The following is a 14,509-nucleotide window of genomic DNA, read 5'->3' as shown; positions in this document are numbered from 1 at the left end:
TCATCTGCCCATCGCTTGTCTGGACTATTTAAAAACTAACGAAGCCAACAAAGAAATGCAGCAGTTTTTTAAGTGTACCTACAATGACGACCGAACCTTAGACTTTGAAACTGGCCTAGTGATGGGCTGGCATATGGTTTTTGCCTGAATGTCAGCTCATATGACCATTAGGTCTGTTTATTCGGATCTTATCTGTCACTAATGGGTCCAGTGCAACTTTAACATGGGCTCGTGTGAACAATCCTTAAGGTGCACCTTTTAATTAACAAATAATGTTTTTTTTGCGTATGTCCCCAGTTTGCCCACAAATACCCACTTGGAACGAACCCATGTGGCGCCCAGTGGACAGAGCTGTTAAATACATCACAGTCATAATGTGCTTTGGTGTAACTCACAAGCTCTGTCAGGGAAAATTCTAGAAATATAGGTCACGATTAGCATATGGATGAAAAAAATCATGTTTTGATGTGGAAATAGTTCATGCAGTGCCATCTCATCTTCAGCAAAGTCAAAAACAGTTGTGCATTAAACTCATTTTTTGGGTTTAGACTCATAGTTCTGCAGTGTCCTGCCCGAAACTAGCCTTTCATTATTAGGTTGACTCGTTCTCCCCTTTGCCCCAAATAATGACGCTCCCTCCATCGGACTCATTGTGATGGTTTGAATTTCTGATAAACCTCAACAACACTGTTGTTCTGGATAATTAAACCACATTTAGCTGTATCAGGACACAGCGCTTTAATTCTTTCCCAACCGAGTGTGTAATCATACAATCAATTTCTTGATGACCCGACCACTTACAAGTTGCTGATATGGAAATATCGTTAATCTTTTTCTACTGTACCTTGAATGTGTTCAGGTGCAAATCCACAAATTCACCGTCTTTGCAAAGGAAAGGAACTTGTGTTTTTCTTGTTTTAATTACAACGTATTCTAACCCAGAATCTGTGGAGTACCTTGACGCTGACCTTGGGTTGGGGGGTGGGGGGTCTCCGTTAGTGCTTCTTTCTTCTCAGTTTAATAGTTCACGCTGAAACGTTTGAGGCTCATGATGTGAAATCAATGAAAAATGTGTTCTCTGTGTAGCGGTATTCTCACAGGAGCAGAGGCGAAGAAAGAACGGGCGAGCGAGGGAGTGAAATTATGCGGACACACTCTTGATTTAGCGAGCGACGAGCAGTCGACGCGAGCCTTTCAGATCGGCTCGGTGCCGGGCATTCTGCCCATGCGCTGTGTGGTCTGCGGAGGAGAACGGTGGGAGCGCGGGCTCTGCAGGCATGTTTTAATGTATATAATTGATGAAGAGCTGCAGTAAGTAGGCCAAGGATCTGACGCTCAGCTTACTTTTTTTTTGTGGAGCAACTCCCAGGTTTCCCAGCAGTGTTGACGATTCCTCTGTGACGAGCAGCTCCCAGGTTGACCAACGTACCTGATGCCCGTCGCTGCAACGTGCGCCTCCTATTTCCTGTCAAGTGATGCTCAGTCCCTTGGGAAAAATGGGAATTAGGACTGAAATTAATGACAGCACAAGTATCCTGGATGCGCTTCAAGTTGGTGCATCAGCTGGTATAAATAGGTGCACCGTCACCATCAGTTGCCGCTGTGTAGTTAGTGGATAGCTAGAAACCATTAGTGTGTACGTGGTTCTGGTCCATTCTCCTTTATCTGCTGGTGTAAAGATGAAGGTGCTGGAGGTGGCGTGAGGTGACACATTTGCTTCAAGGTCCTTGATGTTCTCTTCGTGAGTTGGCCTTTAGCTGCTGCATTCAACTACATATTTAATATCTAATATATAAAACATATATATTCTTCTCTGAATGTTTTGAGATCAAACACTCAGATCTATGTTGTGACATTGACAGTTTTCTCATTTTCTATGGGATCTCCCTGTGTGTGCTTGGGTTTTCTCTGGTTTCCCCCCACAGTTCGAACACATGTCAGGTTGATTGGAGATTCTAAATTGCCTGTAGATGTGAGAGGGTGACTGATGGCATGTCTATATATGTGGCCCTGTGATGGATTGACAGTTGGGATAGGCTCGAGCATGCCCTCAGCAAGAGTGAGTGAGTGAGTGAGTGAGTGAGTGAGTGAGTGAGTGAGTGAGTGAGTGAGTGAGTGAGTGAGTGAGTGAGTGAGTTTTACTGCCAGTGTTGTTGTCTTTGTGGTCTAGATAATATTCTTTCTCTATGAATTAAAAACTTTCCGTACAATTTTAAATTCATCCCCCTGCAACTGTATCATTGTGAATAATGGCATCAATACAGACGATTTAGAAAGGACTTTGAAGCAGCCATGACACTACTCACGGATGAGCTTTTTTGTGGGTCATTAGCTCTGACCTTATCATCACTTTGCTAGAAGTTAATTTTAGTCTCATCATCAGCTCATAACATTTTCTTCCAGAACTTTTATGCCTCATTTCTGTACTTTTCTATAAATTCTACTGAGGAGTTGTGGAGCATTGTGTGTGTACAGCCTCTGCATCTCTCAAGTGTTATCCAAATGCATGATTTTGCACAATGTCTTCTGAAATAGTTGTTACTGCTGAAATTGATTCCGGGAAGCTGGAAGATCTTCTGTTCAACAATGTTCCAGCACTCTTATCTTGCCCTGTTTTTCTGCTTCAATTACTCCAGCCACGCCCCTTGTTCTAGCCACACCCACTTCCTGCCCCCTCCAGTCACCGTTTTCCTGGTTTGACCTGTGTACTTTTTTCACCTGTGCCTCCCCTCAGTAACTATAATTACTCACCTCATTCACTCTTCTGCTGCCACATCATCATGTGAGTTGTTGACCGAAAGCCAAGTTGCCTGTGTTAAATTTGTACATTCCACGTGTTCATGTCAAGGCTTTTAAGCCAAGTATGAGATCATGTTTTGGCCCAAGTGGACCGCGTTTGTTTCTATGATTCCATAAAGGGGCCAACACTGCTGAGCACTTTCAGTACATGGAAAATACAGACATGATATCATTCATCTTATTATCTTATATCATCACATTCATCATATCTGTTGATGAGAGTCTGCATTTCAATCAAATAAGTGCAAAGAGCAGAAAGTTTGTTGTTGGTAACTAAAATGGTGCATCATGATCCGTTTAATGCAGTCGTTGACCCATCAACAGTACGAGCTTGGGATGCATAAAGCACTCATGCATTTTATTAGGATCTCCATTAATCTACTGTATCATGCGATGTAATGAGTGTTCGGGAGCGAGGGGCAGTATGGACGGGCAGATGTCTAAATGTGCTAATTGGGCATTTTGTTTTCTCCATGCCAGGTGCTCGTGAGCTGTCTGAAGCATGGCAGCACTCCCAGCGGCACGCGCTGACCCACTTGTATAGTGGTGCCTGTTTTTTCCTCTGTAACTACACATGGTGGCACTTTTTCTAATCAGAACATTGTCTGAAGCTGAGCAAGCAGCTGGCTGTGGAGATGCCGCCGTTGGATGGGGAAGGGGTCCCTTGTGGCTGTCGCCGGGGCTCAGGAACATCAGGTGGACATGTTGGTGATGTCCAGTAGCTGAGGTGGCTCTTTCAGGGCTGTTGCTGCATGCAGGGGAGACAGCAAAGAGCGTTCTGTCTAAACTCCTTTCTAAAATGCACAACACAGTGGAAATTCAAACAGTCCAAACTCACCTTAGGCTGTACAGTGTCTTTCACTATATCTAGAAACCCTTTAAGGGACTTTGTGGTGTTGCTGTAAACCTCCATTACTGTACTGGACATCATGCATTTGTTACATACATGACATTGCAAAGGGAAATTCTAACGTTAATGAAGTTTGAGTTATTGTAGGACTGTGGTGGATGTCTACGCTGAAGGTTCACTTCCATGGAAACTGGATTTGCTTTCTTTCTTTAGGAGCAGCTACGCCTTCAAGAAGAGAAGCAGCAAGTCCAGTTGCCAGTGAACCCTGTGTTATTTACCGTCGCTGTGGCTAAAGCTAATGGGAGCAGGCCAAAGTTCTCACATTAGCTGATGTTTAGCAGTGTAAGGTTTATATTGTTGTGTGAAGTGGAGGAGAACCCAGGCATCTGGCTGAGAATCTTCCATCATGAAGCCGGTCACTCCAAACGCGTTTGCATTAAAGGGATGGACTCAAAACATTAGCAAGATTTGGCCTCGTTCTCTCATTCATAGAGTGTGACGTCTGACAGTTTTGAGCTGCATGGTCGTAATGATGTGTTTGTGTGCTCTTTCCGCAGCCCCACCCTCGTTCACAGCGACGCCGCCACAATATGTGGAGGCGAAGGAAGGGGGAAGCACTCTGCTTAGCTGCTCTGCCCAGGGAAATCCAAAACCAATGATCAGCTGGCTGAGGGAGGGGGAGGAGCTCGCAACCAACGCAAAATATTCGGTAAGAAAAAGGCACAACGCCCGAAAGTCAGATTTACGATTGTGTTCGAAAATAGAAGCAGGGTTTGTGCACAGATGGTGCCATCCACTGATCCCATCTGGACCAAAGGATGTTATGGACTGTGGCTCATGTCAGAGTGATGCTGTATTTCTGTGCTCTATTCACTTTAATGCGTAAAATCTATTGAGAAGTGATGTCATGTTTAACACACACTCATGTGTTTCATCCAGAAACTGTCGTCAGTGAAATAAGAAGCCTCTTTGAGTCACTTTACCAACTTTAAGGCTCCTGGCAGCGCATCCCACACTGCTGAGCCCCCCTTTATTGTCTGGTGATGCTAGATTTTCAACCACGTGGATAAACAGCTCAATGTAGACGGCCTGATGTCATGACGGGATATTTCTGGCGCAGCAGCCGCGGGGTTCGATGCCGCTGGAACGCCTCAGCTTAATGTCTCAGCATAAACCATCAACGCCGAAATATCGGGTTCGCGCAGAATCGAAGGCGTGTCAGCACCGCGTCACCGATCCATCGCACGCGAGTCCGAGGCACCGGAACCTCCACAGGATGACGGGGCCGCGCAGCCACGGGACAAACGTGGCTTAGTTCCAAACGCTGTCAGTTGACAGTAACAGGCGCTCTCCCCACCTCCGCGCCTGGCTGACAGCCGAACGCGGCGCGCTCACATCTGGGAGGCAATATTGCAATTCTAAAGAGAAGGGAGGTCAAGGTGAGCGGAAAACCTTCAATCACGGCTCCTTGTCGCAGGGAGAATTGCCGGAACGCTTTGAACGCGGCAGAGAGTTGATTACGTAAAGCGAGTACTAGAGCATTAGAGGATGTTTCGTTCTTTGAATGTGGCTGCCTCCCTCCCTCCTTTTCCGCTTGCCTTCACAGGCTCAGATGTTAGTGATATCGCAGTCTGCTGCGGGCGTTTTCACCTCTTTCCAGCTGCAGCGTGCAGACGTGTCTGTTAAGACACCTTCTGCCTCTTTCTTTTCCCTTTTTTTCCCACTTGCCTCCTTTTAACACCAGCCTCTCCCCCCTCGGTAAATGGTTAGACAACATTGTGATGCATTATTAATCTCCTCCTCCTGCATCAATATTACATTAGCCCTAATATGAATGTTACACTAAATGAAAATCGCTAGTGAGAGCCAAAGTTTACTAGCTTCACTGCTGGAGACGGAGAAATATCAAACGCGGCGCATTCATTGACTCTCAGCATCCATTTCTCTGCAGCCTGGTGCTTGGGAAAGCTCCTTCCTGTGTCAAGAGTGTGTGTGTGTGTGTGTGTGTGTGTGTGTGTGTGTGTGTGTGTGTGTGTGTGTGTGTGTGTGTGTGTGTGTGTGTGTGTGAGTGAGCATTAGGGCATATTTGCTCACCCACATGCTCAGATCCACGGAGACATCTTGGAGAAAGGGAGGAATGTGACAGACGGGGTTAGCAACAAGACAACCCCCCCCCCTTCCCCTCGTCGCACACAAGAAAAGCAGCAATAAAAGAGCTGTACAGCGGAGGACAGCACCCAGCGTGTGGTTCTAGGGGGTTCTCCAAAGGGTACTTTAAATCACACACACAAAAGGCTGTGAGCAGGCGAGGAAGAGCGGCCTCCCGCCGCTCCGCATCCCTCCGTCGGTCTCTGTGGATGTGTCAGTGAAGCGCGTGTGACAGAAATTAACACTAGAACTACTGGGTTTTCTAAATATACCCATTCCTACTAGAAGGTGGTCAAATGATCTGCTCGGCTAGCTGAGACCCTGAATCATCTGTGAACAGCTGCCTTTGTTAGGTAAAGAGGGCCATCACTGACGCACTCTAGGTGGTGGGTTGCGTGGGCTCGCTGACCCTGCTCCTGTCTGCAAGGCTGCACAGTTCCTATGAGTCTATGAGTGACATCCACTGTTACAATGTTCCACCGCTATGTGTTTGGATTTACAACGTGAAAGGACGAGTGTCATTGTTGCGGTCTCACCGAAGGAAGCAATAAGATATCATCATCAATATTACAATAAGACAGTTTCAGATCCTTCTCAAATGTGGCGAAGCTTTGTTTATTTACAAAAAAAAAATAGTTCAAATATTGTTTGCACTGTAACGTCATCAAAAATTACAGAAAAGATGACAGTACACCCATCAAGTTTTAACAAATGTGCAATAAAAAATATAAACAGAAAACGCTTGAAAGCGTTTTTTATATTCCATTTATTTCGTTATTACTGCTTTCACCTGTAACACATAAAGTCATTGCAGAGCTACAACCATGTTCCTACAAAGTTAACCAGATGTTTATTTCGTTATTCCCTCTTTCATGTCCGTCTGTTGAATGAAAGTGGGCGTGGCCATCACGTAACAGAGCGGGGACACTGGGGGAAGGGGAAACGCTCATCAACACGCAGGACAAAGATCTGCGTTTCTCTGCTGCTGCAGCCTCGGCTGCGTTGGGTTGTTAGTGTCCCTTTCACCTGTACCACATGAAATGTGTTCCTGCTAAGTTGATCTTGAGCTGCTATCAGAATCGTTTTTATTCGCCAGGTTTGAACTGGGCAAACATTATTTTATTTACAAAAAAATTAAAACGTTCACATGTGATTTGCCCGCTTTGATGTAGACAAAATTCTTGAAAGCGTTTTACATTACATCCCGTTTATTTCGTTATACCCACTTTCATATCTGTCTGATAAATAAAAGTGGGCGGGGCTATCAGTCCCGTAGCAAAGGTAAGCGCTGACTGTGGGGGCTGGGCGCATCAACATACAGGACAAAGACCTGTGTTCCTCTGCCACAGCCTCCTCTTTCAGCCTGTTGCTTTGGGCCGTTATTCCCCCACTTACTGGAGCCACATGTTGACAAAGTTGACCAGCCGGTTTCATGTAGACACCAAACTCTATAAAGCATTTTACTTTACATTCCGTTTATTTCGTTATTAATATACATGTAATTGCAAATGCTGCTCTGAGCTCTTTTACTTTGATGAGTTTTGTGTCTACATGAAAGCGGGCAGAACAACGTCCATGCGTGTGTCACGCTGAAAGCGGCTGGTGAACCTCTTGGGAAAATGGCTGTAGCTCTGCAATGACTTTATGTGGTACAGGTGAAAGGGAAAATAACGAAATAAACGGAAATATAAAACAGAAACGCTTTCAAGCGTTTTCTGTTTAAATTTTTTATTGCACATTTGTTAAAACTAGATGGGTGTACTGTCTTTTTTCCTAATTCTTAGTGACGTTACAGTGCAAAGCGTATGGGATTTTTTTGTAAATAAAAATAATTAAATAAATGGAATATAAAACGGAAACGTTTCAAGCGTTTTCTGTTTATATTTTGTAAATAAAAATAAACCCGGTGAATAAAAACGATTCTGATTCTGAAAGCGGCTGATCAACTTCGTAGGAACACATTTCATATGGTAGAGGTGAAAGGGAGACTAACAACCCAACGCAGCCGAGGCTGCAGCAGCAGAGAAACGCAGATCTTTGTCCTGCGTGTTGATGCGTGTTTCCCATCCCCCAGTGTCACCGCTCTGGGACGTGGATGGCCACGCCCACTTTCATTCACCAGACGGACATGAAAGAGGAAATAACGAAATAAACAGCTGGTTGCCTTCCTAGGAACATGGCTGTAGCTCTGCAATGACTTTATGTGGTACAGGTGAAAGGAGTAATAACCAAATAAACGGAATATAAAACGGAAACGCTTTCAAGCGTTTTCTGTTCACCCAAACTAGATGGGTGTACTGTCATCTTTTCAGTAATTTTTAGCATTTGCATGTTGTTGTATATGAATAACGAAATTACGTTTGACAAAACTGTGAAGAGTTCCGTGTCTACATGAAAGCGGGCAGAACAACGTCCGTCTATGACTCACTGCCGAAAGCGGCTGGTGAAACATGGCTGTAGCTCTGCAATGACTTATTATGTGGTACAGGTGAAAGGGGAAATAACGAAATAAATGGAATATAAAACCGAAACGCTTTCAAGCGTTTTTTGGTTTATATTATATTTTTAATTGCACATTTGTTAAAACTAGATGGGTGAGCGGTGTACTGTCGTCTTTTCTGCAATTTTTAGTAACGTTACAGTGAAATAATGTGTGAACTTTATTTAGTTTTTTTGTAAATAAGCAAAGCAGCAAAACTATTTTATTGTCTTGTTAATGTTTTTATTGCTTCCTTCGGTGAGACCGCAACAATGACACTCGTCCTTTCACGTTGTAAATCCAAGCACATAGCGGTGGAACATTGTAACAGTGGATGTCACTCATAGACTCATAGGAACCTGAGTAGGAACCCTGCTCCTGCCTTGCAGGCAGCAGCAGGGTCAGCAAACCCATGCATCCCACCCCACAGAGTGCGTCGGTGATGGCCCTCTTTACGTATCAAAAGCGGCTCTTAGCAGGGTGCCAGCTGGAGCGTGGCGGACAAGTGATCACCCAGCAGTAGTTAGGGGTATATGTAAAGGTGTACGTCCCTTAGTAGTTCTAGTGTTAAGATTCTGCCTTCATCTCGTGCCTCGTCTTATCTCCGGCGTCTGTCCCGTTTTCCCCCTCATCCACTGTGGGCCGCCTCCCCCCCTCCCCCCGCTTGCCCGTTTCTTTAATCCTCGCTCGCTCACCTTGGATCAAGTTCAGCCGAGGCACAAAAAGCGCCCAAGCGGCGACCATTAGGCATCATCACATGCCGTTAGGTTCACTGTCCTGGGCGTCTGGAACAATCACGCCGGCGGTCTGCTGTTTTGATTCAGCGCCGATTGGATTTAGACTTAAATGAACGGCAACGCGAAATCCCAGGATCACAGAGAGTCGCAGCAGCAGCGGCAGCGGTGGTCTGGACACAGTGTTGCTGTGTTATTACACACAGCCCAGTTATTGGCTAATATCTAAGCTCAGCCCTTTGAACACACAAAACGTGACATGCAGCTTCTCTAAGATTTTTTTTTTGTATCAGTGAATGCAGCGGACTTACAGCACTGGTCCAGCAGCTGAACGTCATGTAACAGTGAAAAGGCCGACTCAAAGCGGGACCCGTGCTCACTTTGTATCTGAGCACAAGCCAGTGCAAGTTTAGCAGTACTGTAGTTTTTAGCATCTGAAAAACTACAATCTTGTCAAGTCAAACGGACAAGCGGGCATAGATTATCTAGGATTTGTGATGCTAAAAGGTAAACTAGTATACTTTTATTGCCATTCTGGAAATAAATAAAAAGTGCTACAGTAATTTAGCCAGTGTCTCTTGATCAACACTCATGCTGCATTACTGTGCTGAGAGTTCTGACAAAGCTGCTTCACATTTAGCCTGCTAGCGTAAAAGCTAGGGCTCATGGGAAATGGTGTTTTTTAAAGGTTGGTACAAAACAAAACATCAGTAAAAGTATCTTACTGTAACATGTCATTACAACTTCTGCATCACAACCCAGACATTTTCACCCAAGTAGTCGTTGCTAATACATGAGGGAGGCCGATCTAGCAGAGTCTTTGCTAAATCATCCAGACCCTATTTAATATTAGAAGCATGTAATTAAAGTAAAGGCAATTTTAATCACTTTGAATCTGTCTCAAGTTTTTTTTTTCTCAGTCCAAATGGTTTGCGAGCAACAAATTGATGCTTCGCGACGCATCAGTGTTTGGTTAACACTCCCCCAGCTCTCAGAGCGGCACACATGTTGCTGCGGCGACGCACAAAGTGTTATTGTGCGCTAGACAATCTGGGTGACGATGAGGAGGATGCTACAGTTTGCCAACAGACTGACAGAAGTTCAGCACTGCTCCCGTTGGTCTTCTAGCGGCGCCGCTCATCTGCGAAACAGTTGAGAGACAGATGAATAGGAGCGATTTTGCAGGCGGAGCACCCCCCCCCCCTTCGGCTGCATGAATGGACAGACTACAGCTGTGTGTGACCTGAATGGACAGAGCCTCTCGCACACCTGCTGCATAATTTATGAGGGTATTTCTATTAGGTTTGGTTGATGTGTTTCCGTCGCTGCCTATTGGTTCTCGCCGGCGCCCGCACACAAGGACGTGGAGTTGGACGTTTCCACGGTTACCACATCAGACATGGAGATAATTAAAGCGCGACACACTCGTGACTTTTAAGTGTTTGATGTGTAGATTCTCACCACGGTCTTACTTCAGCAGTGCGGGTGGTTATTATACATAATATTTCGCATTGTACAGTCATTTATATTCATTCAAAATTTACCAACAACAAGCCAAAACTAGTGAGTAGAGAAATGCCTCACCTCCCGCCAGCCTCACTTTGTTCCTCTTGCACCCGCAGGTCCACGATGGCAGTCTCACCATTCTTGGCATCACTCGAGACGACCGGGGCGCGTACACGTGCCGCGCCTACAGCGACCAGGGAGAGGTGCTGCACACCACCCGGCTGCTGGTTCAAGGTACAGTACGCGCGCTGGGCACTCCCCCGACGCGCCGCCGCGCTGCCTATTAATAGGTGTAATTGACAAATGTTCTGTATTTGCACGGATCAAGAGATTTTGAACTTTCCCTACTCCCCGAGGCTTAATATCGCATTTGCATCATTAAGTAGCTGAGTTTCATTATTTATACTGGAAGGCATTTACTGTAGTAGGGTTTAAAGGCAGAGTCTCTGGTGTACTGATGTACTGTATGTAACATACCTTCTGGGTCTGTATCAGCCAGTCAATAACTCAGTCTGGGGCCGGTGTTTGCTCATGTGTGTGTGTACAGCAGGATCTGTCTATGAGAATGTCACTGTCTATCTCCGGTCCATTAACCAGGCTGTCTGCTAGACACCGATCAGATAGATGGTTGTGATAGCAGCCTCCAGTTCCTCTCAGTCTCCTGATAGAGCAGGGCTGCTGGGCGGTGGGGGGGGGTATTTAACGAGAAACACAGCCTCTCGTTTTCTGGTGGAGGGTCTGTTTTAATAGGACGGGTGATGCAGGCTAGGCAGCATCGCTCCCACTACAGTAAATACACGCACAAATACTGTACACACACGGCGAGCGCAGATTTAGAAACTCATTTCAACGTAGTAAGGCCCGTGAGCAGCGCTTAGGTGTGTGATGCAGCTGCCTCCAGACCGCAGGCATTCGCTCTGCTACTCCTCACTGCAGCAGTGGTGGTGCAGCGATGCAAACCGGCGAATACACTAGTAAGACTAGACAGGTTTGGGTCTGAATCCCCAGAATATTTTGTAGGTTTGTTTAGATTTTCTTCAATGTGATTGGGAGCATGCCAGAAAAACACATATTTTTTCCTTTAAACACACATATATACCAAAACACATTGCATTAAAATCAATAAACTGGGTCATTTGACATGTGACGGCAGGTTCTGAGGACTGGACCGGTACAAATGGGCAGTGATCCGCTCCATAGACTCTGTCAGACGTGTTGAAGTAGCTCTCTGGTCATTCGTGTCCTCCTGCAAATCAAAGGGACCCTTTATATGAATACATCTTCTGACTTTAGATGGCAAAGACACCTAAACACGTGGGATTGTCTAAACCCTCTGAACCTGTTATGTCACAATCCTAATGTAAACTCAACTCAGTTTCTTTGATGGACACACTGAGGGAGAAACCTTGTGTAAAAAGCTAAGTAAGTGACAGGCTGGAAGACGACGTAGGACGTGATCCAGAGCAGTGAGCAGCAGATATGTGAGCGGTTGCGCTCTCACTCCAGTGATGTGTTTTTAATTGTTATATGAGACACCCACACGCCGGCATCCACAGTCCCACCTGATGCATAACGCTGCGCACGCTGGGAGGAAAACAACCCAGAGGCCTGTGTCTGGGCCCACTCAAAAGACAGCTTACCTTTCATGGCTGCTGCTGTTTTATTGAGAGTTCAGAGCCAACGCACTGTGAAGTACCTCAGGGGACGAAGAGGTTACAAAGTGAAGCACGCACGGGATTTAACACCGACTACTATTAAGGTTAAACTATCTGGCGGCTCGCTGTATTTTATCAGACTGTAAATAATACACGGCGTGTTGTGCATGGAGCCGACGCACTGACGACCTGCGCGCTGGAGGTTTTATGCTTCAGTTGTCACTTGGATCCTGTTTACGACATTCTTTCAGTTTTAATTGCTGAAAAACGTGTTTTGCCTAAAGTCAACCTCGCAGTGGTCTGTTGAAGCTCAGCTGTGTGTGTTTCCACTGCCGATACTGGAACGAGGCGACTCAAGGAGCTCTGGAGCAAACATAATGCACAAAACATTAAAAACAGGAGCCAGGACCATGAACACACAACAAAACCTGAAGGTGCCGCAGACGGAGGGAACAAACGTTACATTTAGTCTGAGCAGATCCACATAGTTATGTATGTATAGAGTCCAAACTAATAAAAACTAATGTGAAAATTATATTTGTTTCATTTTTATTGAAGATAAAACTAAGGTGTGATTTACACTATTATGGAAAGAACTTGCTCATTCTAATATTAATTACTGTATTATTGCCACAACAATAAATATGTACACACGTACTGTATATCTGCTTACACATGTCTTCATACACTGGATATGTATATACTTATGTAATGGATTTAAATGCAGAAGAATTGTCCTGACTGGGTGGAGCCCATAACGAGGACTGTGCTGTTCCAGTTTAACCTTGTGTCTCTCTCAGGGCCTCCATACATCGTGTCACCACCGGAAAACGTCACTGTAAACATATCCCAGAACGCTCTCTTTACCTGCCAAGCGGAGGCGTATCCCGGCAACCTGACCTACACCTGGTTCTGGGAGGAGGACAACGTCTACTTCAAGAAGTAAAGTTATGATCAAGTTCACTTCTGTGCTTTAGCAGCAGCAGCTGGGGAGAACTTCCCAGTTAAGCGCCGGGATGAGGTTAGGACTTAAGGGCCCCTTGCTCAGGGGCTCAGTCGGTTCGGCTGCGCGGGGCTTTTATCCCTCAGCTTTGCGATGGGAATGACGTCGTGCGTCTCTGAGCCCCTGTGCTGTGCTGTATCTTAAGTGACTGTGAGGGCGTGTGGCGTGTGTGCGTGGGGCCCACCCGCGCCCGGTCCTGCTGCGGCCCTGGAGGCGGTAGGAGCGAGCCTGGTGGGGGTCCGTCTGCATCGCGCCAGCCCAGTTAGTGCACTCGGATGACGCCGTCACGTGACTCGGGCCCTGTGTCATCATGTGCCTCTCACGCAGCGATGATCTGAAGCCCGGCCAGGACCTCGGCGAGCTCCCCAGAGCGGGTTCTTACAGTCGGAGAGGGTTTCTGCAGGGGAGGAGTGACAGACAGAGCGAGTGGGAGGGAGGGAGGAACGGGTGAATGGGATTTTTGACTGGCACTGAAAACAAGCGCCTGAGGGACTTTAGTAAAGGAGGTGCACTGAAGTGTCCAATCTAATTTTAAACAGCTTTCGGGGCATCAGTCTGGATTTTTCTTTCTTCTCTTCAGTTTTAGGCATAGATCGGTTTCACTTGAGACAATTGCATGAACTCTTTCTACCCGAGCGCCTTTATTTGTACAGTAGGTCCAAAACATATACTGTAGTGGTAATTAGACACGAGAAAGAGATAAACTAAATCTCAAGATGTTGAGTATTGCAGGATCTGCACTCTCTTTCACAGGACTCATTGCTCGTCTCTGTCTGTTTGTACTGCAACCATCTAGAAATACTGGACACTACCCCAGAAACCCCTGGAGCTCCAGCACATTTATTCCTATTTTTAGGTCTTAAGACAGTTGGAATGCAGTTTTTAGTCCTTGTATTTATTTATGATTACTGTCTCAATGATTTAACATTTTCCTACACAAAGCAATAAAGAGAAATATATAGTAATAGTAATATATTTACTGTGTAGACCTCATTACCTGGAGTCAATAAGTGGTGATTAGTCTAGTAGTTAGTAGTTTTTTTTTTTAGTCATTAAGTACACAGATGTTTTTGGTTTAAAATATTTATGCAGTTATATAAAAACTTCAGTTATAAATTAACACACAGATAATAGTTATTGGTCACAGTTGTTTTTTTGACTGATATAAGTAGAACTCAACATCATTTTATGATGTGGTCAGTGTTGAAGTGAAGTGAATATTTGTGTTTTATTTTTAAGAGGCTCTATATCTGCTCTATATTCTGCTTCTTTATGTCTCCCGGTGCTGGCTGCCTTCTGACTCTCTGCTGCTCTCTTATGGTTCCTTCATGCAAT

General features: G+C 45.4%; 1 protein-coding gene across 3 annotated transcripts in view; it reads left to right on the top strand.

The window, feature by feature from the left end:
* Positions 1 to 14,509, top strand: part of igsf9ba (immunoglobulin superfamily, member 9Ba) — a 56,303-nt gene that overhangs the window by 22,630 nt on the left and 19,164 nt on the right. For all 3 annotated transcript variants that reach the window (XM_029172564.2, XM_029172565.2, XM_029172566.2), the window contains exons 4-6: positions 4,207 to 4,358; positions 10,633 to 10,750; positions 12,972 to 13,113. In XM_029172564.2, coding sequence (XP_029028397.1) covers positions 4,207 to 4,358; positions 10,633 to 10,750; positions 12,972 to 13,113 — 412 coding nt within the window. The remainder of the gene's footprint in view (positions 1 to 4,206; positions 4,359 to 10,632; positions 10,751 to 12,971; positions 13,114 to 14,509) is intronic.

The sequence above is a fragment of the Betta splendens genome, chromosome 13 (assembly GCF_900634795.4).
Source record: "Betta splendens chromosome 13, fBetSpl5.4, whole genome shotgun sequence".
In the NCBI taxonomy this organism is placed as follows: domain Eukaryota; kingdom Metazoa; phylum Chordata; class Actinopteri; order Anabantiformes; family Osphronemidae; genus Betta; species Betta splendens.
This window is presented reverse-complemented; position numbering and strand designations above follow the sequence as displayed.